Raw genomic sequence first — 27713 nt, 5'->3', positions numbered from 1 at the left:
TGGCCTCACGTAGCTCTAGGATATTTACAAGTTAGGTTAGGACACCGAAGGTTTTCTTTCTTTTCTAGGAAATAAATGTTCACGGAAGTGATACAAATGGATTACTAACAATCTAAACAGTTGCTGCAGAGTGTTCTTAACCCACACCATCATCTCTGATTCAAAGCCCTGCACACTTATATACCAACTCCCGTGTTAGTATCAGATTTTTCTATTATCCTGGATTTACCGGCCAACCAACGCCTAATCTAGCCTAGCCTAACTCAAGGGTAACCCATACGTACACGGTAGTTAGCACAAAAAATACTGAACGGGAAGTATGATGGATCCAGGATTATCGTCAGTAAACTTCCTTCTGACCCACCTTTACCAACATACCTGCCAGCAAAAAATAACTATTTCGGAAAAGAAACTGTCTGAAAGCCAACATTTATACAAAGAGAATGATTTGGCGTGCCTAATATCAAAATGCGAGAATATACCACTTGCTACGATCTGATTATACAAACACACATCGAATTCTTGTTACGTTTTACAGGTACAAAAAAGGCTTCATTGGCAAATAATAATACTAACCTTAATGTAATGGAAATAATACTCATCATTTCATCTTCAAACGCAAGACTACCTAAGCTTCATCTACAAGGCAACACTAAAAACAAGCTACATCAACAAAAACTGAAAGCAGACTTTTACAAAACAATGAAATTACAGTAAAACATTAAAACGACTTCACCAGCAAAATAAAAGTATCATAAGAACATCCAAGCATGTGAAGTTACGGGGACTTTTCCTAAATCTTTCTTGGCTAGGTTAGGCTAGCAACTGCTGTTAGGTATACATGCTACATTACGGCAGGTATTGATGAGTTAGGTAATTGTGTTCCTCTGCACTATCATGTATTAATAATTCATAAAAATAAGGATTACGGTTGGAAAAACAATAAGTTGCATGTTAGATCGTAAAAACATTCTTACACAAGAACAGCCATGGCTGAATACATTTAAAACACTACAACTCATATTTATAGATAATCCTTCCTCACTATCGATATCTAGAGGTTAACTTACCGTGTACAGGTATTCTGGTCAGCTACATCTTCCATTAACGAACTAATGCAAGTAGTTTGAATCAACTTTCTGACAAAACTGTCGTAAGCTTCCACGAGTTTACAGTCTAGTGTTTATGACTTATTTCCGGGGAAGCATCTTTCACTATCTACTGCTAATACGAAAAATTACAATGCTGAACGAGAAATTCTTTCCTAATCTCTTATAAACACTTGATACAATGTAATCTATTACACAGTAGTACGAAAGTTTTCAGTTTTTAGTCGCAGTGATTATATTCTGATAAAAATGTATCTGCGTTGTGCAGTGACGTCACAAATCGGAGCGTACACTTCAGACGACCGCCATTTTTGTGAGCATCTTGGGCAAAGGTGAGTGATAATAAACTGTGTTACACTGATATAAAACACTTTATTAATTTCTTGAGCAACAGAATGGCATGTTGCACGTCTGTAGACTGTTCAGATAGAGTTGGTGAGGCAGGCCAGTTCTTAATCGGTTTCCTGCCAGTAAATATAGGTGCCGGGCTTATCTGCCGTGAGAAGAGAATCTTGGCGACCATCCGGACAGCCATTCCAGATTATGCACTGCACATTTCATGATAGGTATGATTGAAAAGGCATTTAAAACGTTGTCGAGTGGCACGCGGTCGAATCACAAATGAAAGCTTTTTCGTCAGAGATTACACAAAATTATGAAATAAGAGTACCAGTGAAATAATTTAAATGGCGTACCTTGAAAGTTCACGGCGAAAGGATCTTTTCATCAACAAAGAAGCATGTTTTTAACCCATCCAGACGCAAAATATTTGTGTTAGACCTTTGTAGGCTTTCAGCGACTCTCCAGAGTAACTAGGTGAGACAGTCAGATATATGTCAGGATACGTAAGATCGGGAAGCGTTTTACAAGGCCGTACCCAAGCTGCTTTCATTTCACTTGGGAATCTAATATGGATCAATTGTCAATTTATTCGATCACAATAATGTTTCTTAACAACATCATCAAGACCTTTAGCATACTCTGAGAAATTTTAAGCATTAGATTACGTAAAAACATACCGTACGTGGAAATAAAGATGCTTCCACTTCCGTTGACCGAGCTAGGCCTCCTGCGGCAACTTTACCAATATGGCGGCGGTATAAATTCGTGACGTCATATACATATGGCCGAAGTGAAACGATAGGCGGTCATTTATACATGCACTGTCCATTCAAGCATATTTTGCTGAAATCAGGATGCGCATGTACTTTATTTCCTTGTCTGCTTGAGGATTATTACTTTGTTGGAGTTTAAGTACACGTCTTTAATCATACATATACTCGTTATAACAACGCAGTTCGAACACGAAAATCTTTATGAATTAGTTTCTTTTGTCTCACGAAACGACCTTTCGTAAACTCCTTGACAGCTATAAACTTATGAAGTGTCGGAAGTAAACATATTTCGTAAAGAGTAATATCGATAGCTGTCTCATGCAATGTGCATTGGCTTATTCAGAAACGTTTTAAACGACTTATTTGATCGTCGATTTTCTTTCAACAATATTTTGATTTTTATGTCCACGGATTCTTTTTCAGCCAGACCAAATGTGATGACATTGATTTTCCTAGTATTACTTTGTTTATGATTAAGCAACCAGTTATTTGATTTCATAATGGACAATAGAAGGATAGCAGGGTAGGGTGATACTAGCAGTGTGGAGATATCAAGAAATAGAACAGGTGTAAGTCCTGGCGGATTTGCCGGCAGGACACTGGCCTAAATCCTGGTAGGCCAGTGGGAGACAGATATCCTGGTGGCTGGTTACCCTGTCACATTGCTATTGATTAACGTGCTGTAGGTGTTTTTATCTGTATACGGTGTATGTCAGGTAGTATCAAAGGTTTTAACATCGTCCTAGTCTCTGTAAGTTTCTAGTCATTCGTCACTTCACGTTGTGGGTGAAGTCAAAATATGTTCCAGCCACTATACTTCATTCAAAGCTTGCGTCGTTACCTGTACACATAGCGTTCGCTTCCGCGCTTTGCAACTAAGCCTCATTCAATTTATTTTTCATTATCTTGCAAGGATCAAGGCATGGGAATTATTGATGTGTACAACATATATTCTCTTCAACATTTTAACGTTTTTATAACTTTTAAAGCTTAAGAAATCTAAAGTCTGTCATTATTACAGTACCACTTCTAAACCGACACACGTTCATTGGCAATTTTTATGTCGTGGGTGGAGCACACTCGATAACATTCGTATCGAATGATGAAAATAAAACCTTTTCAAGATCCTTACATGAATGATAAAGCTCGGGTCACTCATATCAAGTCATAATTTGAACTGTGGAGTGAGTAGGACGAGCACGTGGATAAAGAATAAAAATATGAGAATGACTAAAAGAGTGAACCATAGTGATACAAAAGATGCATCTAATGATGGGTAGATATCTCGTTTTGTATCCATAATTACTGAATGTATATGTATACGTTTATCTCGATACCTTTATATGTCTAACTGAAATTGAGAGTTATATAAGAGCTTGGGATGCGAAAATAGCGTACAGTAAAACAAAAAAAAACTCACTAATATTACCGACTCTACGGAGTGAGATGGTTATATAAGAGCTTGGGGTGCGTAAATAGCGCTCAGTAAAAAACTGACTGATATTGCTGGCTCCACGGAGGATTCATCAGATGATTGTAACGTTCGCCTCATGATTCAGACCATGAGTGTGGTTTATATTGCAGTACTGAATTATCGAAAGTTATTCGTCTCAACGTTTGTATTGTACGACGTTTTCTGCCGAGCAAAGTGAAAATCGCTTTGTAGTGTATGCGAAGTCTGTTCGTTCTCATTTTCTCCCAGTATATGGCGTGGCGCCTTTTTAGGGTGGCTCGGATTATGAAGAATTTCATATTTGAACGAGATGCGACAAAAATTGAGCATGACGGTTTCGACCTGGAGGGTTGTGAGGAGTTGAAGACCACGAAATTGCAGTATAAACTCGGGCCTTGAGGTGTAATGGCTGACTGGGTTGCCGGTGCTGGCCTGGGGAGCAGTACTGCGGCTGCTTGTGGGAAATTCCCTCACGTTCCTGCCTGACAGGACTAGTGTGTGACGTCCTGCCACCACACAACCTCCGACAGCCACAGGGAGAGAGATTATGTACAAGGAATTATATATATATATACATATATATATATATATATATATATATATATATATATATATATATATATATAAACAAATATAGTGCATGAGAACGCACACTTTCAGAGAATGCAACAGCCAGGATTCGAACCCAGGCAAAAGGTCCTGGGTTCTAATCCTGGTTGTTGGGGGTATTTTATATATATATATATATATATATATATATATATATATATATATATATATATATATATATATAGATAGATAGATAGATAGATAGATAGATTTTGATATAAAGCTACCAGATCCCTAACGACCCAGAGCCCCATAACCCAGACCCTCACCAACCAGACCTCCAGCCTCTAACCCTAAACCTTTGCCTCTCAGCTTCTGTCCGCAAGAATTTTATATTTACTTTTCCTCGTGTATATGCCAGCCTTCAGTATTATGATTGAATGTAAGAGAAAATCTTTTGAAAAAAATCAGTCTTAATTGATATGTATAATGAGGGTCACGTTTTTCTACTTAGTTCTCCTATCCTTTCGCTCCAGTTTTGCCTAGATTTTTATTTTCATTTTATGGTTTGACTTAATTTCTATTGTATAGCCCAATAGTGTAAGGAAGCATGGATATGAGAGATAGCAAACCCTTCTAGCGAACTCCCAACACTAAACCCTGTCAGCCACCACCAACACTAAACTCTGTCCGCTATCATCAACACTAAACCCTGCCAGAGACCACAACTCGTAAGAATGCTCGCTGGAGTTGAACCCCCCCTACTGCGCTCACAGCAAGGCACTAGTGCACTTGATATTCTGTCCACAAACGTCACACTTGAGATAGACATTCCTGTCGCTTCTTTGGAAAAGCTATGTTACCGGGTTCAGAAATGAATTAATGTTGAATAAACGCTCATATTTAACGGTATTATAAGCATAAACCTGACGAGATTCAAAACCGAAAACTAACAATAACTAGAATACAATGTTGCTTACATTCAAGTTATGGAGCTGGCCGTAATTAAAGTACAAACAATGCAGTAACAAGACCGACGTATTCAAATCAGTAATGAGTACAAAGTACAGGCTGGAGCATAGGTACGTTTACAGTAAGATGTGGCATTCACCGTATAGACCGATGTTAAAGTGCAAAGTTTACAACGTCTGTAATGTGCACGTCTGTGATGTTCATGATTTATTTTTCTTGTATTGTTACTACTAACAACAGTGCTTCTGTTGAAACTTCTTATACTAGTACTGTTACAGCAGTTGCTACTCCTATTACGACTACTGTTGATTATACAGTGGCTGAAGTTATCATTACTACTGTTGCTACAGCCATAGCTTTCAGTATTACGTCCACTACCACAATAATTCTGTTACTGCTACTACATTGTCTTGACACGCCATTCCCTTCTTTCTTTCTATTTTCTTTTAGTGCGACATCAGCTACAGTTACGACCGTTACAACCGCGATTTCTACTCCAAATGCTAGTGACTGTATATCCCTCCTCCATTTTCATCGACGTTCTTCCTCCATTTCTACATTTCTTACTCTTTTCCTCTTTCATTTACCGTTCTTTCTCCTTCTCCATCATCCACCCCCTACCCTCTCCCGCCTTCCGTTGGAGTTGTTTAATTACATGTCACATTCACCAGACAACCTTGAAGTTCGAATCTTCCAAGAAAAAGGAGAGGTAATTGCAGACTCCCAGCCCCCAGCGTGGGTTGAGGTCTGGCTCAAGACACCGATATTTGAAGAATTTATCAAGAAGGTTATTTATCTAAACGAGAAATTCCAAATATTGATAATTATATTCATATTTATTTTATACGTTATTACATATAACGGATAAGAACAAAAAGTTGATTATGAATCAAACCATAAGATTATAATAATAGCTTTAATACAGAGCCAAGAGAGAACCTATAAATACAAATAGGTAATCGATATGCGAGAAAACACATACGATTAGGAAACAGTAACATGGGACGTGGAATATTAGTTTTTTTCACATATTTCGGAAAGAGTAATATCGATAGCAGTCTCGTGCAATATCTCTCTCTCTCTCTCTCTCTCTCTCTCTCTCTCTCTCTCTCTCTCTCTCTCTATATATATATATATATATATATATATATATATATATATATATATATATATACCAGGACCCTCTTCGAAGTGGCTCTTGCAGCGACAAGGATACGCTACTCCCAGTAGTAGGGAACAGATGGATTCCTTTAAAGGGGAAAAAAAATCCTCGACGAGACTTTCCTTCCTTTCGTCGAGATTGTGATATAACCTCGCAGAAGGTGACTACTTCCTCGTGGAATGATTACAAGCTGAGATTGAAGTTGCCTTAGACGACATTGTATCAGTGTTTGTTCCCTCTTATCTATGGGCAGGAACCCATAGATAAGAAGGAACAGAGAATGGGACCAGGTGAGGATATTTCCCCAAAGGTCCAGTCCTCTGTTCTTAACGCTACCTCGCTAACGCGGGAAATGGCGAATAGTATGAAAGAATATATATATATATATATATATATATATATATATATATATATATATATATATATATATATATATATACACGAACATAGAACAATGGAAAAAAATAAAATATTCAGAGCATACACAGTAACAGGAATATTTATAATCAAGATTCAATGAACCATAGGAATATATACATCGTTCGTGATGTGATAAATATTAGTTTTATGAGCCTGATTGAGACACCTCATAAAATCTAATACACGTTCAAAAACCTGTCGTACAGTAATAAAAACAAAAAGATAGAATGCAAGTACCAGTCTATTAGGGAATTAGAATGCACGACTTATCTCTAACCTTGCCAAGAAAAACGGGGGTGGGGGCGAAACATCGATTGATCTCCATCTTTGCTGTATTCTTGAAATTGACGCTGAATATACAGTTCCCTAAAAGGTTTCAATATCATTAGAATGTGCAGAGGATATTGACAGTTATAAGGCTATATCGTTACATAAATCCTTTTCGGTCAGTGTATATGCTTGGTGACGTGGGTACTTGTTTGTATATGAGTACGTGAAATCCCAAGGAAACTTTTCATTACATAAGACGTTGTACGCAAGCAGAAATGTTATTAGGGAACATATTTTTGTACACATCATTGCCATTGTCACGGGAATTTTGATTTCCTCGGTTTTTGACATCCCAGCGCAAAATTCTCCTGGTACATGGACTTCCCGCACCACAGTCCCTGGCAAAATTTATAATCCATGTCAACCATTTTGAGGAATGTTCCACCCAAGTAAATCGGAGTATTACTGTCGCGTTCTGATAACCGCACTAATGGCAGTAGGAAAAGAAAGGAACAAAAGGACGAACGCATAGCGTTAGGTAGCCTGTATTAAGGTTTGATATTGTATCTCACGGTCTGAGCACTGAAATGTTTGTACAAATATCCCTTTGTTGGGTTAGGTTAAGTCAGGGAGGTTTGGGTAAGGTTGTGTAAGATTAGGATGGGTTTGTTTAGCTTAAGGTTGTAGGGGTAGGCCATCGCAAAATTCTTATGTCTTAGGAGGTGTTTCATTCTCATGGTTGTTTGGTGCTAAAATTCCAGGAGATATGCAATCTTTTCTAAGGTGCATTGCTATGGAAGGCCAAATTGCACAGTAGAGAGCGGTTGGCCATCAAACCAACACAAGCAAGCCGGGTTATTCTGACTCCCTTTATCATTACTTTTTTTTTTTCTCTATTTTTCTTTTTTGGTTCCATAGGATTTTTTTTCTAATACCTACAACAACCATCGGTCATTTGTCAGTATTAACCTGAAGCACCAACTCAGCTAACTTGCCCCATCTGGACCTTTGGTGAGATATTATATTCCATACCGCTGAAGAACGTACCAAAAGAACTGAGAAATATACCAAGTCCGTCACTGTGTATCGCATATTTTTATGACACTGTGGAGGACGGTGTAGTACATGGTTGCATAATATTTGATGCACGAACTAAATGTGATTTCTGATGCAAGTGTTGATATCAAGCATGCAATACGGATATTTTGTAAACGATTCCTCTCGCGGTGTATGTTGCACACTTCCTCTTGACATTACAGTTTTGGGAAGGTTCTCATTGTATACGTTTATCCATGATTAATAACCGTACCTGTTAAAACTGACAAGCTTCGAGCTCAAGTACCTTTTTTTTTTTCTTTTGCCTTTAGTTCTGTCTTAAAAGACTTTTGTATATCGAATGATCAAGTTACTCTGTCTATATACGACACTTTCATTGTTAAGGCTTTCCCCAGAGTAGGGTGGAGACATGGCAATATTTCTAGCATTTAGATTAAAACTTGGGGTAATGATTTTAAAACTGTCTCTGTTACAGTGCTTCCAAATGCATATTTAGAAATTTTAAGAAATGCAGGAATTAAGTTACCGTAGTTGATTTTAACAAATATGAAATCCTGCGCAGTGTGACTTAAAGGCAACCCTTCTTTTGTTATATAGAATTATTTAATTGCTTATGTGTATCATGAAATGGATAATGTTTGGTAAATCTGTCGTGACATATAACTGATATACGTAAGATATTGGAGCCACAAGCAGATACACATGTTACCCCGGTCTGTTACACTTCCATTTTCTACAACGAATTTATGAATGAAATGTTGCCACATTCTCCAATTTAATTCTTTATTCACGATTATACCGTTATATAATGATAACTGATGCTCCCATTTGATGGTAAATGGTAAATTAGATATATCTCAAAGTGAATGTGTGGATAATTTACTTTTAAACTAAACGGATGCGGTATAATATAGAAACGGAAGAGGATATATAAACGTCTAGGAGCTATTTTGTAAAGGTATCAAGTAGTTTTTAGGTGGAGAGATAACTTAGCTTTAAACTCTTGAATCCTTTAACATTACACTGTTTATGGAATTGATGTACAGGATTTTAAGTAGGGTTGGAAGGTCTTTCTCTTATAGACTGCAGATAGGAGTTTTCAGCTATCACTGTTGTGTTTACTGGCGGAGTGTGAGGTGATCGGACCGGGATTTGTCTGACATTTCGCGGTGGGATTGTGGAGTCTATACGAGAGATGCCGTTGGCTCAACAGCCGGGCCTCTGGTCCAAGCTTCAGGTTCAGAAGGATGATGAGGTCAGTTGAAGTATTAATTTTAACGGTAAAACAATGGATGAGGGTGTTGGAGTTCGTTGGTGGCGGGAGCCCAGCCCCCTCACCCTGGGCAACGATCACAACCACCTGTGTGTCTCCCCTGTCACCATACGCTTGTCTACGCCCGTAGCACGCCCACACTCACACTATGTACTTTACACAGAGGGCTCATCACGCCCACATCCGCTGTCACATCTGTCACTCGTTTTAAAAGCCTTAAAACGGTATAAAAGACGGAGGGTGTCAAGTGCGGTTTAACATTCGTGACAACGCACCTGACTGTTGGCAAACTTGAACTTAATGTGGGTGTGATATGGAGATGAAATATCTCGTAGGGTGCGACTTCTTGGCGTTAGGTTCTCTGTCCCTTAGTGGTTTTACATGACACAAATAATTACTCAGGATTTGATAAGTATTGCCTGTAAGGGTAGAGACATTTGGGTGCATATCGATGACAAGTCTTGAAGGGCATTCGTATTTGTTTTTTGTTTTTAACTGTAACAGGATCCTTACGGTTGTGTCTTGTAGATTAGGGCAGTCGGAGGAGGATTTAAGTTGGTTCTTTTTTTCATTCCTTGTAAATTGGGAGTTGGTTTAATGATTGTTATTATTTCTATAAGCATATTATTAAGAATTGGCAAAAAGTTTTGTCTGGAAAAGAAACGACTATTATGATCACAGTCACTTTCAAGAAACTTGGAACAAATTAACTGAAACTTCTTTATCTGATTTTTTTTTTTTAAATTTCCAGCAGAATTTATCAATGTACTGGATTTTTTATATTTTCTCTTAACCCCATTTAGGTAATATTTTTGATGACAAATGGTGTTTTTAATTTTGAAATTGATTAATGTCATATATATATATATATATATATATATATATATATATATATATATATATATATATATATATTATACTATTCGCCATTTCCCGCGTTAGCGAGGTAGCGTTAAGAACAGAGGACTGGACATTTGAGGGAATATCCTCACCTGGCCCCCTTCTCTATCCCTTCTTTTGGAGAATTGAAAAAAAAAAAAAAAAAAGAGAGAGGGGAGGATTTCCAGCCCCCCCGCTCCCTTCCCTTTTAGTCGCCTTCTACGACACGCAGGGATTACGTGGGAAGTATTCTTTTCCCCCTATCATATTTACCATACTTCTACAGCGGCTTATCTATCGAAACTAGTCTTATCAATGTTTGTTTGATTATTTTGCCCAACTTTTCACCTATGGCCTTATTTCACACAAAGGCATTTCATTTCAATATTTTCTTTTTCCTTTCATATTTTCATTTTTACTCAACCCCATTTCGGTAATATTTTTGATAGTTTTTTTATTTTGAAGTTGATTAATGTCATATATATATATATATATATATATATATATATATATATATATATATATATATATATATATATCGTATTTCCCATACTTCTAAAGCGGCTTCCCTATCGAAACTTCTTATCATTGTTTGTTTGATTGTTTTGCCCAACTTTTCATCTCACTGGCCTTATTTCACACAAAGGCATTTCATTTCAATATTTTTTTCCTTTCATAGTAACGTTTGATATCAGTTTGCTTCATTCATCTTTTATTTTGCTGTTTAATTAGTTGACAAAAATGTAATCAACCACTGATGCTAAAAAAGATTATGGTTATACTATTTGTCTTTCAGTTTTTCCACTGGAAATATATCACAAATAGATTGAATACAGTGATTCAGTAAACTGCATGGGAAAAGATATTTTGAAAATTACTTTTAATGTCTAGAAGTATTTTTCATTATGGAGTACGAACCTGTAAGAAAAAACAATTATACATCCAGTCATGGAAATGGATTCAACCCAAGATCTATGTAATTTGTGGTTACCATTGAGCATATGCTTAACTTAGAGACATAAATAGTTTGTAAAAGTGCCAGAATCTGTTTTAAATGTGAATCTTTGCATGTTAGCAAAGCAGAATTACTATTATCACTGCCCTTTAAATCTTCTTCCACCATGTTTGATGTAAAGGGTTTCAAAGTATTTGCAGTTATATAGTGGAATAGTATAAAGAATAAAATTTTTATCCCTGATATATATATTTTGTGTATACTGTACATTTGCTGCCATATTTTTCTGCCCAGTCAACAATAGAAATTCCTTTTTAAGAAACTTGTTATTAACTACTCAGTCAACAGCAAAACTTTCTTCCTAAGAGCCTGGTTTACCATGCTGTTTGATGCTCCAATTTTACATATGTTCAATTTTACATATGCAACCTGGTTAGTGAGGAACATCTTTGAGAAAGTTGTACAGTTATTTCACAGACTAATGAAAGCTGTTAACTTGAGATTTTTAGGATGAGCTAAGGCTGTAAGCAAACTTTTTTCTGTGTATGTATTAAAGTAAGTCCTCAAGATGAATAACAAAATATTCATATTAACCTCATACAGGATTGTATGTGCAGATCATTGGTATTGATCAGCATAGTCTAACTATTTCAACCAGTAGGAAGAAATTCCATACAGAGGTAGGGATTTAGCTTTCCAGTGGTACCCATGAAGTTATTCTGCTGGGTCTGTCAGTGGTCTTTGAATGAGGTTCTTCTGCTGAAGAAACAGTGACGTGAAAAGACATTTTTACTGTTTCACCATGTAGTCATCTCCACCACATGATTGTACTCAGTGCTGTTGCAACACTTGTTTTATAATACTCAGTAGGGGTTTAATGTATAAAGAATGATCAATAATAATGAATTCTGTTGAAACAGCAGCATAAATGTAAATGTTTTGTAATGAATTCTTAATGATAAAAGCAATCATCACAATCATACAAATTGATTGTATTCACAGAATACCTCATTTGATTTGAACCCTAATATTTTGACAAGTTATTGGATGGTAGAAGTCATGGGAGACTATGATTGCCATTTTCAGTGTTCAGTTTATGGCTTAAGCAGCTAGAAATGATTGTGTGCCCCAGAAATGTGCATTGTAAGTTGTGAAGGGTAATAGCATTTTTTTTTTCAAAGGGGATCAATTAGGCTTGCTTTCTATAGAGGTCTTAAATATTTGGTGCTCAAATTCAAATCATTATGTGTTAAGGAGGTTTCATTGTAAGAGAAGAAACAAAATTTTAAGATGTGATATTTTATGAAGAATTTGCATTTTGTCAGGTATGGAGTGAAAAGAGAAAATGGATACCTGTACAAAAATGTAGACTTACTGATGTACTGAATTAGTCTGACGTTTGCATGATTAAGTATTCATGTCTGAAAAATTTGTTTGAAATTGCTTTTTGGTCAGAATACTGTATTAGGTGCAGAAAAAAATGGTTGAAAAAAAATAGCTATGGTCATGAACATTGTCCTTATTTTGAATGATATTATATAAAATTGATACATTATATGCTTATATGCTGTATGCAAGTCAAGACATGTGCAAAAACAAATTCTGAAAACTAGTTTCCATTAGCTTAGGAAAGTATGAAAATTCATGTTGCTGTGAACATGCAAAGCATTCTTTGTGAGAAAAAAAAATACTTGATTTTAGAGTTTTTACATGTATGTTTGTTGCATAAATGAAATTGATAAAGAGGGCATGGATGTTTACATAGACAGCCATTACAAATCTATTATACATTGTGGTAGCACTTGCACTTAGGTAAAGGAGTCGTCCAGATATTCATTGAAAAAGATGAGACATTTGAATTTAAAAAGGATAATGGGAAGTAAAAAAAAAAGATGAATATAGATTTAACAGCAATGAGATGCTTTTGTAATCACATTTAAGTTTGAGATGTACTCTGTATGATATACCTTTCAAATGAACAGACCCTAGAAGTATGATTTTAAGTAAAATTTACCCCAACCAAAGATTTAATAGAGATGTAGTATTGAAACAAGAATTGATTAAGATTTTGTTAGAATGAATAATTAGGTGAGAATTTTAATTTGATGTAATTCATGATTATTAATGAATTAGCTAGCTTCCAGCAAAATAAATTTCTTGGTTGCAGGTAGGGGTATTATGCTCACAAGCAAATGCCAATAGTCTTTGTAATACCTGGTTGTTCAAACACATTAAAGTGATTTGCATATTGAAAAGAAAAATTTGATTGTTAGATTTTATAAATCTTTGGAAGTTAGAAAATTTATTGTTAGATTTTATAAATCTTTGCAAGTTAGGAAAGAATTGGAAAATATGTGGCACCACATAACAGTGGCCACAACAGTGGCATCATTTGTCAGAAAGAGAGCTTTATCCTATGCTTTTCTGTATCTATGGCTATGAAGTACTTAATTTAGCTCCATCTTATTTTTATTCCTCTTAATCTGCTGCAGTATGTCTTGGAATACCCTAAAGATTGATAAGTGAAATTTTTTATTGATTGATATTTCTTTTCCCAGTTCAACTTGCACTTCATATCAGTTAGCATTTCTGCAGTTGTTGCTTCCTCAGTAATTTTATTTTACATGTTTTAAGCAGTGGTGAAATAAATAGAATAACTTATTGTTGGAGTTGCTTTGAAGAGTCACACCGGCAGCACAGTTAAGTCATTCAGCACAATACCTGTGGCAAACAAAGCTGTCACAACTACTGTACTGTATAGTAGAGAGGATACTGTATATGAAATGCTAAATAAGACAAAAATTGCTGTTGTGTTATGTGGATTCACCAATGTATATTTCCTTATCTGTTTATAAGATTCATATATGTTTGTGTTATTTAAGTAAGTGAGTTTTATTTGATGTCAAGGGAAAACTGTAGTTAGTGAAGGCAAGCAACAGCATGATTCACCTTGTACCTGCATTAAGTTTGATACCATTTGAATTATCTAGAAAATATTTGAGTGGTTTTCTCAGTATCAGTGCATTTTGATGATGCATGTTGTAAGATTCACAAACTACAGAGAAAAGAGGAGCATTTCAAGTTTTTGTGGTACAGTTAAGAAGATAAATGTGTGATTTTTCTGTTGTATGCATATTATTTTGTTTAGGTCGGTTGAGAGATAATTTACTGTATTTTGATATTTTTTCTTCCATGTGGGGGAAGGTATTTTGTTTTACTAGTTACTTCTTACTTTACTTTACTTACTTTACTTACTTTACTAGTTATTCTTAACTCACTATTCTTGGGTGAGTTAATCAGGAAACAGGGAGGCATTTTTTCTTGGTTTGATGGTCTTAACCAGATTGATATTTCTCTTTTAGAAGACCGTGACCCTTAAATTGATTTTGCAAGGATGAAGACCAAATATCATTGTTTAATTCCTGCAGTAAAACTATATCTGAATGAACATGATTGCTTCTTGACTGATGGGGTGGAGATTTTACATTAAATCCCAGTTTACATATTTCTTTGTAACAGTTGGAGCATGAGGGGCTACTGTGTGATATAGAAAAATATGGGTTTCCGTAAGTGAAATTTACTTATATCTGATTCAGTAAAACCTGTTTGGGGAACTTGCTTTTTGTAGGGAAGTGTAGTTGTTTGTAGAGATTTCAAGTGGAAATGGGCTAAACAGACACTGTTGTTATCTTTTGTTTGATGTACATTATTAAAGGACATCGATGATGTTTCATAATGAAAAAGACAGCTGAAGTTTCTCATTTTCATCTGGCAGCATTTCTTAGTTCATGTTAAAGCAGGACTAAAAAGTGCAAATGGTTGTCCCTTTTTTAGGTATTTCTTGCTGTATAGGATGAGCAGCGAGTTATGTTGTAAAATGATTAATGTTAGACAAGTGAAAGGTGAAGTATCCATGCTTCTTTCTTTCTCATTACCTATTGTTTAAAACCTGAAGGTTGGAAAATTTACTGCTAAGTTTGAAGCATTTTCCCTTCATCTGAACTTGTTTTGGCACTTTTGTTTGAGAAGAGTGACCTGTAGCATTTTACCTTTAATGTAGAAGGATTTATTACATACAAGTACATAGATGTAGTTAAACTATAACCAGCTTTTATGTCAGACTGGATTATATAAAGATCTGAGGAATATTTTTGTCAGATGGACTTTAAATGATGATTAATATTGTGGCATTGCAGATAGACTGTTTACATTGTTTATTAATAAAGCAGAAAAAAATGGTTTTAGGTAATGGGTTTGAATAGGTCTGAATGATTTGCTTTTTTGCATAATCACAGAAACTTGATATTGAAAAACTTAAAGATTACTTTAAGATTTCTTTTTGGTCAGAATTTTAAGCCTAGGGCATGAAAGAAATGACCCAGGAGGTAAATACAGTATTGATATGAATTTAATGTGTTTTTGTTTGAGGCATCTTTTTTAGATTTAGATATTTGTATTTCTAAAGTTTTTGAAATTGATTTTGGTTGTATTTTTTAATGAATATATCCTTTTGGCAAATTGACATGAATGAAAGTATGAATTTTGTCCATCCAGCAAGTGTATGAACCTTGAAAGTATCCACCCATATGTAAAGGTACCTGTCTACCTGTATTAGTAGTCTATCTCCCATCATGCAGTCCTCATGCTTCCATCCATATTTGGTATCAAACATCCCTTCTGGCCTATGACACTTTTCAGTCAAATATGCCTTCACTCAGTCATGTCGCCTTTCTTGATCATCTGCTTCTGTCCTTCCTTTTATGTTGCTCATATATGCTCTATGAGCCATATCTCATGCTTCCATTCTTTCCACATGCTCAAACTGTCAAAACTCTCCATACTCATGTGAATTCATTACCATTTTTTCTTTTCTGACCGTATTCTAACATCATTTTTACTGTTTTGTCTTTCTGAAAATTTCATGTCCATAGTATACATTGTTCATCTTATTTTGAACTCATATGTTTCAGACATGTAAATAAAAGTAAAAAACAATGTTCCATCTAGGAAGGTTTACTGCACCTGCAACTCTTATCTTTAACAGATGTGACTTATGCTGTCTGCAGTTCTCCTTCCTATCATCTCCCTTTAAGATGTTGGGAGCGTGCATTCTTCTAACCTGAACAGTAATTCCAAATGTGCTCTTCAACACTTGTAAACTTCCGTTTTTGCTGATCATAACCTTCTTCAGGTTCCAAGCAACTTTCCTAATTCTCCTCCCCTCACCTATCTCAGCATCTGTTCTTCCCTTTTGATTGAGAATTCTTCCATAGTTCTTGGAATTTTGAACCCACTCCAACATTCCATCAGTCTAGATATCAGTTTCTGTTTTCCTTTTCTTGAGAGCCATCATCTTCCCCTTTATAGAATTGAATTTCATTTTCTTTATCTTACTTAGTTTTTGTGATTCCCTTTTTAATGTTTTATTGTTCATTTTCCTCTTAGTTCAGATAGTCACTCCCTACCATCCCATTTAGTTTTACTTCCCTATTCCTTGCTAAAACCTTCACAGCTCATTTCATGAAGATGTTTGACTCCATGCTGATATAATACTCCTCTATCATCCAACATTAATTCAAGACCTCCTTCTCACTTATGCCACCCCTATATGTGGACAAATGTCCAGACATATGGTGAATTTTTCTCATAGAAACCTATCAGTGGCTCATGCAGCTTACTAATGACAAAAGGAATTTTAGACAGTGGACATGGTGTTGATGTGGATCAGACAATATGTCATGCCTAAAAATGTGGTGTATGTGAGATACATTACATTTATGTGAATCTAACTGCCTCATGAAAAATGACCAATGAACCCTCCAAGTTTTTTTTTTTTTTCAGTTAGGTGAATCTCACAAGCTTTTTAGACCATGTTCAGTCACTAGCATTCTTGTACAGCTTGATACGGTTTTCATTATTGCCCCCTTAGTAGATAATTCAGCTGGCTTATGTAGTTATTGACAATAAATTTCTGACACTTAATGGTCTTCCATTTTGTTTATTACATGTATTTGTTCATATTTGATTGTACTGTGATATTTTATACACCAAATACTAATTGTTATAAGAACTCCACCATTACAGATAGTGTTTGTTGAGGTATGAGCAAATTGGAGATAATTTATTAGGATGTGGAATATATGGTCATAGATCATTGTTTAGTAATGCATATAATGTGTTCAGGAAATTAGTAAAAAGCAACTTGGATAAAGTTAATTCATATACAATTTAATGCAGTTGAGATTGTATCCCAATTAGATTTTAGAAAGGAAGGTCTTTGGTGAAGACTTAGTTGCACAAAGGATGTGTTGCAGAATGTAAAAGGTTTGTGACATGAATCACTTTATGCAGTGGACCAGAAATTTTTACTTTACCAAATGATGTATGAGATATGATAACAATCGTTCTCTCCTAACTTAATTAGGTAAGGTAAGTGCAGTTGTTTTAATGTGCATACTTTCCCAGTCAGTCTCAGTAATTGTAGTTATGATTTTGCAGTTTGTTTTATGTTCTTTGGTGTTTTAGTCTTGTTTGTTTTCAGTTTCTTGTTATGTCTCGATGTTTTCTGACATTTCTTCTCTTTTAATAACTTATTAGATCAAGTATTTTGTAGAAAACCGATTAATTACAGCTTTTATGTATGATGATATATATGGAGGAAGTTGAGAATAGCTAAATGCAGAACATGTTAGTTATGTTAAACCTTACTCTGACTTATACTGGTTGCAGAATGTTCCTTCATCTAATTGTAAACCTTGTTATGCACATTTGTTTTCTGAATATGAATATAAATCTACATAACAGTCTTCAGTATTCTCATCCTGAAGCTTTTACCTTAGATGAATGGATATTTTTTCTTTTTCAAGTCATGATTATTTGTTTTCAGTACTATGCATTGATGTAGGAAATATGGGTCTTAAATTTATACAAAATTTAGAGAGCATCATTTGGACTAGAAAAATTGTGAATGGACAAACGAAAAGATGTTTAGCTTTAAAACTTTCTTTTGTGTATATTTTGCTTACAATTCTTTTTTTACACCTTTATTTCAGCAGGTATTTATTGATTAGTTTTTGCTTACATTTTCTTATTCTTTGTTGTTTACAATTGGTTGTATATAGATTTTGGTGTTATGATGGTTTACTTTTGTTCTAGTTTGTGCTTGTGAAGTTTGGCATGATGTTAACCTGTGTTACTATAATCTTTCAGCATCAAAGAATTATCAGTTACAGCCATCAGTTGTGAATCTGTTACTCTCTTTATGGTTTTATGTCCAGTGGCAATGTTTTTGTGATGAGAATTTTTTTTATGGATTTCTTCAGTCTCAGGAGCAACCATACATGTGTATCAAAAAAAAAATGACCACATTGTTTTCCATCTCAATTTGTACTCAACTTGATTTTGTTCGAAAATGCTATTTACATGTGCAGCTTCAGTGAATATTTTTCATGAATGTGTGTTCATCTGTCATGAGAGTGCATTCTGAGTTAAGTATGGTGTTGAAAGTTTTGTTTTAGAGCTTGAAGCATCGATTCAATTTTTCCAGCTAGCCAAAACTGTCATGATGATATCTTGATATTTAAGTTGAATTTCCCTCGAAAACATAGAAAGGACTCGGGTATCAGTCACAAAGGTAATGCTCTGCTTTTCTTTGCATTGTCAGATGTTTGCAAGTATTTAACAACCTTGGAAATGCATCCTGAAATAAGTGATTTGATTGCAGGATTATCTGAAAAGTTTCCAGTTTGAATTTTCACATTGTATTTTTACACAATATTCTCCTGACGATGGAGATGTAACAGTATGTCATGCTGTATTTTATTTTGCAAAATGTTAGGAATAAAGTTCAGTTTTCTAAAACATGACAGATTCATCATCAAGCCATCAAAGAGAGTTTCAAAACCGATTGCACATGTAGTTCTGATAGCATTGTGTGCATATTTTTGCATTGTATATTTTGAGTGTGATATAGATTTTTATTAGCAATGACTTAAGTAGCAGTATTAACATCACAGTATTTTCTTACTGAATAAGGTAGAGATTAGATATTTTGTCTTGTTAGAATTGCGTTTTGGGGGAAATGATATATAAGATAACTTGGTGCTAAGCAGTGTATAAAACAGGTTGCTGTATAATATAATGTAATATCTTTTATCAAGCAGTTGAATATATTGTATTCCAACAGCTGCATTTCCTAATATTTGGTTGATCTTCAAGTGTTATCATGGAAGTTGGCCTTAATTAGGCCTTTGATATTTGTGGAATCCATTAGCAAAATCATGACTGATACATTCTTGTTCAGGTTGAGTATCCCTTACCCGTAATTCCGGGACCAGACGTGTTTCGGATTTTGGAATATTTGCACATACATAATGAGATATGTGGAAAACAGGATGGTATGGATACAAACGGGTTAGAACTGAGACATACTTCAACGTTTCGACCGTTCGACGGTCTTTCTCAGGAGATACTGATTCCAGCATTCAGCAGGACTTGTGTTCCAGCAAGTGATGGTCACCAGGTAGGACGCCTTGGCGTGTGGCGCTCTGATTGGATTGCTTGTCCTACTGCCTCCATCCGTTCACAGCGGACTCCGCTGCCTGACGTGACCAGCAGATGAACCCAGGCCTTGTGTTAACGTTGTTCTTAATCACTCTCACTAAACGGTTTGTCACTTGCCTGTTGTTGCTTTGGCGTCGACCGTTTAGTGATAGTGTGAGAGCTTATCTCGAGAAAGGGATTAAGAACAGCGTTAGCACATAGGTGTATTCCGCCGAGGCATCTGTGAAGGGCTCCCTAAATACACCATTCAGAAACAACTTTGTTTCCCGTTGTGCTTGAAATTTTAAAAGTGTAAGAGTAACGGAACGACATTGAAAGTGGAAAAGTCCGTTGCCTTCAACAGCTCCCTCACAGATATATCCGATGAAAGAACTTTGCATTAAGAGAGCAAGTTTCTTCTCTAGTCAGCGAAACCTCGGCCAAGGGAAACATTATGCAAACGAATGGTTTGAACTAATCGTCTGGAAAGGTTTAGAAAATGGAAATTATTGTCAAAGTTTAATCATAACTAAGTTGAATGTCATTTAAGTGTCGACTTTTCACGAATATCCATTTTGCAATCAATTGTTCCAGTTGTTCGTTTATTGTGTCTGCTCGAGTTATTTTTGTCCACATAGAGTCCTTGTAATGGTTTGATTTGTAGGGTACTTCGTTATTGATCGCTGTAGTGTGCCTCTTTGTTTTATGCATCAGATTAGCCTTACATTTATTTGGAATCAGGCTTGGATATAGTGTTTGCTGCCCTTGTGGTGTTTACTGAAAACAAATATTTATCAGGATTTTGTTTATTGACAGTCAGTGTAACTGTTTTACGTTAGAACATAACTCTGAAGTTATCGTGCTGTCAGGTTATTATTTATCATCATTGATTCATAGAGTTTAAAGAACTATTTTATAGAGCAAAAGGCTGCCTGATTTGCATTTGGCCATTATGATGCTTTGGGAAAGTGAATAAGAGCTCTGTTATTGCATGCATTATTTATGAGCAGGTTTATTTAATACGTTACAGCAGGGATTCTCGTGGAATATATATACAACAGGCTTTTCCATTGATCCTGTCATACTTTACTTTCGGTCTCGGCCCTTCCTTCCCATATGTTTTTTCTTTCATTTCCTTACCTTTCTTCTGTTGTCCTGCTTTCAGTGTTTCCTGTTTTCACCGTTCCATTCTCTATTCTTTTCCTTGTTCGTTACTCCTTCAGGTGTCAGTAACTGGTTAAGTGATTCTCTGTTTAGATGTTTGCAGGGAGACCTTTCCACGATGTAACGACTAACGATTTATTTTTGTTAAACTAGGAAAATTACCCCTTTATTTTTTATATGTGCCCCCTCCCTCTCTCTCTAAAGTCTTTCACTCTTCACCTCCCGTGCTCGTCTTATCTAACATTCTCATCTTTCCTCAATTTTCGCTTTTCTCTCTCTCTCTCTCTCTCTCTCTCTCTCTCTCTCTCTCTCTCTCTCTCTCTCTCTCTCTCTCTCTCTCTCTCTCTCTCTCTCCCCCCCCTCGTTCTTAAAACTTTTCCATACGTTGAGCTTCTTCCAGACTTTCTTAGATTTAGTTTACATTAGACTAATATCTTCTGACACGTCTGTATGCGTGTGTGACAAGATATAACTTGAAGAATCATACATTGAGCAAATATATTGTAAGGAAGTTTTCTTGTGCCCATCACATTGAAACTACTGTGTGGCGAAAATCTTTCTGGTATACTTGGTGGTCGTTTAAGACTTGTGGATAATGGCTAATTTAGGAAACATTTATTTGAAGTCAGTTTGTTGAGGTTAGATCGCTACATAACCGTTCTTGAGGTCACAGGCGTTGATTTATTCACTTGCTAGTTGGCAGTATGAAAGGGAATAGCTTCTGCCTTGATGGATAAGACTTGCATAGTTGCACACGTCATTGTGGGTGCATTGAGATTACAAAATATGATTACGAGATACGACGAGTTGCCTCCACCATTGTATCGATTGTGTTAGTGTAAGAATCTTTGACGAAAACATTTCACAGAGGGGTTGCGTGGTCGTGCGTGGCGGGGAATTTATTAGGTTGTGCAAGCTTTCTTTATTTCATTTTTTAAAAATCTTTACTGCGTTGTTGACTAAGTATAAGATAACAAGGAAGGAAATAATATGAGAAGTCGGTCTTTTCAGCGAAATTCTATTAAGAAAACTTCATGATAAGAAGCTTCGGAGAGATTTTACTACGGGCACTAAACGAGATGAACAAATAAGGAGCTTCGTTGTCTCTTGAACTGTACTGATTCTGGTATAGTCTCCAGTAATCATCTGCATTCTTGTGCCGGAAGGATAAGACGCCAGAGGCACAAAACTTTTCTCTAAGTGCATTTTGTTGCAACCAGAACTCGAGGTAAAGTTGGGCTGAGTTAGATCATAGCCCAGAATTTTGTATTTCGCCTTATCTCCCGTGCCCGTGCATGCATTACAACAGCACATGTCTAAGAATATATATATATATATATATATATATATATATATATATATATATATATATATATATATATATATAAGACAGCTTATGTTTTGATAGTGATGAAGAACTGACAGTTTATTTGGTTAAATGGTTCAGAAAGACTCGTTGTTTCCTAGAATAGATAGGGAATTACAGCTGAGAGTGAAGCTAAACTTTTGGCGTAAATTGACGCTGAGGGCCTAAATATTTTATGCCCAGTAACGCTACCGCTATAATCCTGCCTCCGGGTTTATCGCACGAGAAGAACATTAAGTTGTGGTGCCATGGATGTAAGCGCTTGGTTCACAGATTCTATATCTCACTCTGCCATCAGAGCAGCTACACGTTTATATCTTTGCCACTTACATCATGTAGTTATCATGATTGTGTACTTGACCTAGTTTTAGACATTTGTTTTCCTTGATTGCCCGAGAGTCACAGTTCTGCCAGTCCTGTGGTCTCCGGAAGGAAGATTTTGAAAACATTTAATTGCTAGCGGGGAATGATTAAATTTACTCGAAATGAAAGTTATAGGGAGGAAAACGACCGATCGCCATGACATAGAGCGTTCTTAATGTCTGTTATACTCGTACTTCCGATTAAAGGCTTCTTTGGAATCTAAGACTTGAGATATAAGAGTTGTACCTCACCAAAGTGCACCGTAGATTACGCTTGCTTACATTACGGGGATAAAGACCAGTAGTTTATTTCCCCAAACGCTGTTTGGGTCTTTCCGTCTCAAGATTCGTAAAAGTCATAATTATCGATTTTGTCTTAAGTCTTACATTTACTCTAGGATTGTTTAGAGGATCTACCTGCACTTCCTTAGCTAGGTACCTCTCGGTGGGGGATTGCAAGGGAGTTGATGTTAGAAGATGGGCTGGCTGGTCTGGTGTCTCGCAGACAGGCTATCACGTTTGCCTCGAAAGTTTGGGTGCCAACTGGTAACTGTAGTAGTTAACTCCTTAAAGGTTCGGCCGTCCTAACCAAAGGTCGTATCGTCCGTCGTGCTCAAAGGTTTGAATGACATTGGGCCGCGGATCTGTAGTTGAAATAATTCCCCATTGTTTCAGGCATGCATCACGCTGGTTGGACTGTCCACTCTCAAACCCTGTAAGTTTGTCTGCAACCAGTGCCCCCTTTTAAAGCAAAAAAGGAAAAAAATCTTGAATATATTGTGTACGTTAGAGTCCACATTCAGCTTAATTAATTTAGTATTATATATGTAAGCAAAATTAGTTTTCATGTGTGGTAACCTCTGTTGGGAGAGAGAGAGAGAGAGAGAGAGAGAGAGAGAGAGAGAGAGAGAGAGAGAGCATTGAATTTTATAGTCCAAACCGTAAATGGATATTTTTTTTCATGTGAACACATATGTATGCGTAGTGGAACGTAGTGGAACACATGTGTATACGTGGTGGACGAGGGTTTGAAGGGCAGTATGCCTGGGTAATACTTTTTGCTCATTATGATGATTAAAGGTTGATATGAAAGTCATTGATTATCATCTTCAGTTTGATATTGACACTTTTGACACCTTTTGCCCATTATTGATATTTGAATGTGAGGTGAAGAAGAAATCCATGATAGCATAGACCCCACGCTATATACTATTTTTAACCTTCTCCCCTCCACAGATTAATCTTTTATCAGACTCCTAGTGACGCAAACACCTCTTTCAGGCGAGAGATTAGATAGTTAGGTCAAGTAAGCAATTAGGTTTGATTAAGTATCGTGGTACCTGCGCACTTTTTCTCTGAGAGTTAATTTTGGCGCTCACCGTATTTACGTATTTTTTGTTTGTCCTCAGAATCCCAGTGTATGTGTCCACACAAATCCAGTGGATTTGTCCACAATTAGCCTCTGTGTATAAGTCAACAGTATCCCTGTGTATGTGTACATAGTATTCCAGTGTATGTGTCCACAGTTAGCCTCTGTGTACAGGTCCACAGTGTCCCTGTGTATGTGTACACAGCATCCCTCAATATGTGTCATTGGTCGTCATGTATCATCTTGGTACTCGCTCTTGCCATTTGTATGGGTGTAAAGGAGCAAATGGTGTAAATGTTGCTCATGGAAACTTTGATGACCTATATTTTACTCTGGTTTTGAGGTTATGTATCCAAACCCCCCTGCAGCTTAGGTCTGCTGCCAAGTACGTCGCCGGTCAGGGCTTGATGTTGGTAGCTTCAAGGTTCCATTTATTTAGGGTATCCATGTTTTCCTCCCTCGGAATCATGGGTGTTGGTGCGTCTCATTCTGGGGGCCTGCAGCTTTTCCCTCCCATTTCCACGCTTTTGTATCGAGTTCCCAGATATCCCCTGTTACTGGGTTGTCACATTTTACTGGTGTCATTCTTCGCTTTTGATATCCACCTTTTTGTACTTCTTGACCTTGATATCTTCTGAGCGCTTGTATTTTCCCTCCACGAATGGCCATATATTTCCCTGTGGGTGTCCATATTTTCCCATCTGAGAGATAGGATTTTGCCTTCCGGGAGTCTATAATTTCCCCTATATATATATATATATATATATATATATATATATATATATATATATATATATATATATTTATATATTCCTCTGATTCCACGGGGAAAATGAAACACTTATCGTGTTTCATTTTCTCCGTGGATTCATACTTGATCACGCACAAAATTGTGATTCTTTCCAATAATGATAATACTAATAATGATTATATATATATATATATATATATATATATATATATATATATATATATATATATATATATATATATATATATATATTATTTTCCTCTTTAGGTATTTATATTTTCCCTCTAGGTCTTATTTTCCATTCTGGTTATCCATATTTCTCACTCTGTGTCCAAATATTTCCTGGTTATCCGAATCTTGAATGCCAACATTTTTCGCTCATAGGGACCCACACTATCATCAGTGAATGTCCAGCGTCCCCCTCATGGTTAGCCACTCCATTCCCGAATGTCCAAATCATCCGGGACCAGACGTCCGTGTTGCTGTTTTCCTCCTTCCTCCGCAGTATGTCCACCTGTATTTTCTTTCTGGCACACCTTTTCCTCCGGGAATCGTTTTGTATTGTCCCGTTTATTAAAAGTGTTGCTTCACACGAGCCATCTCCCGGGCACAAGGATTGTGTTGCGTGAGGTGTGTGTTGGATTGTGTTAAGTGTTGGTTTTGTGTTCGTCCGTGATGCATATGTCGAGGGGTTTTTAGCACTTTTTTACTGTTTTTGAAAGGAACTTGAGATTGAATTTCTGATTTATTGGAACTGGTAAGGTTTTAGTGTTGTATATGCTTTTTTTACCTGTTTGTATTTTGTTAATATATATATATATATATATATATATATATATATATATATATATATATATATATATATATATATATATATATATATTTCAAACTATTCGCCATTTCCCGCGTTAGCGAGGTAGCGTTAAGAACAGAGGACTGGGCTTTTGAGGGAATATCCTCACCTGGCCCCCTTCTCTGTTCCTTCTTTTGGAAAATTAAAAAAAAAGAAATGATGAGAGGGGAGGATTTCCAGCCCCCCGCTCCCTCCCCTTTTAGTCGCCTTCAACGACACGCAGGGAACACGTGGGAAGTATTCTTTCTCCCCTATCCCCAGGGATATCGTGTATATATGTATATATGTATTACACGAAAGTGCACTTGGGAACTTATCGTGTTTCATTTTCCCCGTGGACTCATAGGAATATATATATATATATATATATATATATATATATATATATATATATATATATATATATATATATATATATATATATATATATACACACTCACATATACTATTAGATAGACATATGGATATGATCCTCTGCTTTTGTATAATCCAGGTTACAAAAGGGCAACATAGTATTAAAAAGCAAAGTGAACAAACCTTGTGACGTACCCCTGGTAAGTGAGGACTCTCCTCCGTTGGCACCGATTCCTTCCTTCCTCACTTCGCCGAGCTGCCGTCCGTTCCCCAGGACTCCCGCATCGCTTTGAAGTCCCGGGCTTTTCTGCACAAGACAAAGGGAGCTCGGGGTCTCGTGATTGGATGTGGGTCCTCCAGAACCGGTGTGCTTTCTGACGTATTGAGGGGAATGGATTGCTTAGTGGAATATAGGAATTGTTTTGCTTGAGTGGAATATTATTGTTGCGTTCATTGAGTGGATTATTGCGGAGTGTACGCTCGGCGAGTGAATTACATCAGATTTGTAGTGGTTTGAGTCCCAAGAGCACTTGTGTGATCGCCTCGGAAATGAAGCTTGTTTTAAAGTTGTAGTATTTTGAATTCACCTCACCGAATGTGGTATTTTGAGGTGGTCTGTGTAATAAGTAATAACTAGACAATACAAGACTGTACTTCGTTGCTTCGCCTTTGATGTCCAGTTTGTTCCAGGGAGCTATGTGAAGGACACTATTTCTGTTTCCCAGGAGATAACTTGGCCGTAGACCATCAAGTCTTTTGTTATGTGTTCGCCATGTATACTACTGTCCTCCCACAGATATTCTCGTTTTAAATCATCATACCTTCTATTCTCTGTCTTTCCCTCTAACGCCATATCACTGTCGAACACCATCACATCTTTCAGCGGTGGCCAGTGGTATCAGGTGCTCCCCTCGCTGGTAATTCTAGAAGAGCAGGATGTTTACTCCAGAGAGGCGTGTTAACTGTTGAGTAAGATTTCCCGTAGTAGCAGGTTGGACGAATTTAGAGCAGTAAAGGAGGTGTTATGACTTGAGTGTTATTCTCATGTTATAGTTCAGCGATGCGAGTGCATGTGGTGTGAGTGTCAAATGATAAAGTATATAGTTAATGGTTTATGAATTTATGAGCCAAATCCTGAAAACAGTGAAAATACAGTTAAGACAGAGAGAGCGAGAGAGAGCATAGATACATAGGTGAAGGTTTATATATAGCCTATTGATTATTGATGATGTTCAATAGCGGTTGGGAAGGAGCGGTTCTTGGTGCGATCTGTTCCAGCTGGGGTGGACTCGCTGCCATGGTGCGGTTATCCTTACTTGATGCTAAGTTAAGAATTGTGTACCTAGAGACCTGTGAACTGCAGCTTTTGAGTGAAAGAAAACTTGTTTCGCCAATATATATATATATATATATATATATTTTTTTTTTTTTCATACTATTCGCCATTTCCCGCGATAGCGAGGTAGCGTTAAGAACAGAGGACTGGGCCTTTGAGGGAATACCCTCACCTGGCCCCCTTCTCTGTTCCTTCTTTTGAAAAAAAAAAAAAAAAAAAACGAGAGGGGAGGATTTCCAGCCCCCCGCTCCCTTCCCTTTTAGTCGCCTTCTACGACACGCAGGGAATACGTGGGAAGTATTCTTTCTACCCTATCCCCAGGGATATATATATATATATATATATATATATATATATATATATATATAGAGAGAGAGAGAGAGAGAGAGAGAGAGAGAGAGCGA

General features: G+C 36.5%; 1 protein-coding gene across 2 annotated transcripts in view; it reads left to right on the top strand.

Moving 5' to 3' along the window:
- Nucleotides 1-9210: 9210 nt before the first annotated feature.
- S6kII (Ribosomal protein S6 kinase II) overlaps nt 9211-27713 on the top strand; it is a 590862-nt gene continuing 572359 nt past the window's right edge. Inside the window, exon 1 of one of the 2 annotated variants that reach the window (XM_071675707.1) lies at nt 9211-9361. In XM_071675707.1, the coding sequence (XP_071531808.1) occupies nt 9302-9361 (60 nt within the window). In that variant the 5' untranslated portion in view covers nt 9211-9301. The remainder of the gene's footprint in view (nt 9362-27713) is intronic. The other variant, XM_071675706.1, reaches the window with a different exon arrangement.

Source organism: Panulirus ornatus, chromosome 21, assembly GCF_036320965.1.
Source record: "Panulirus ornatus isolate Po-2019 chromosome 21, ASM3632096v1, whole genome shotgun sequence".
Taxonomy (NCBI): Eukaryota; Metazoa; Arthropoda; class Malacostraca; order Decapoda; family Palinuridae; genus Panulirus; species Panulirus ornatus.
This window is presented reverse-complemented; position numbering and strand designations above follow the sequence as displayed.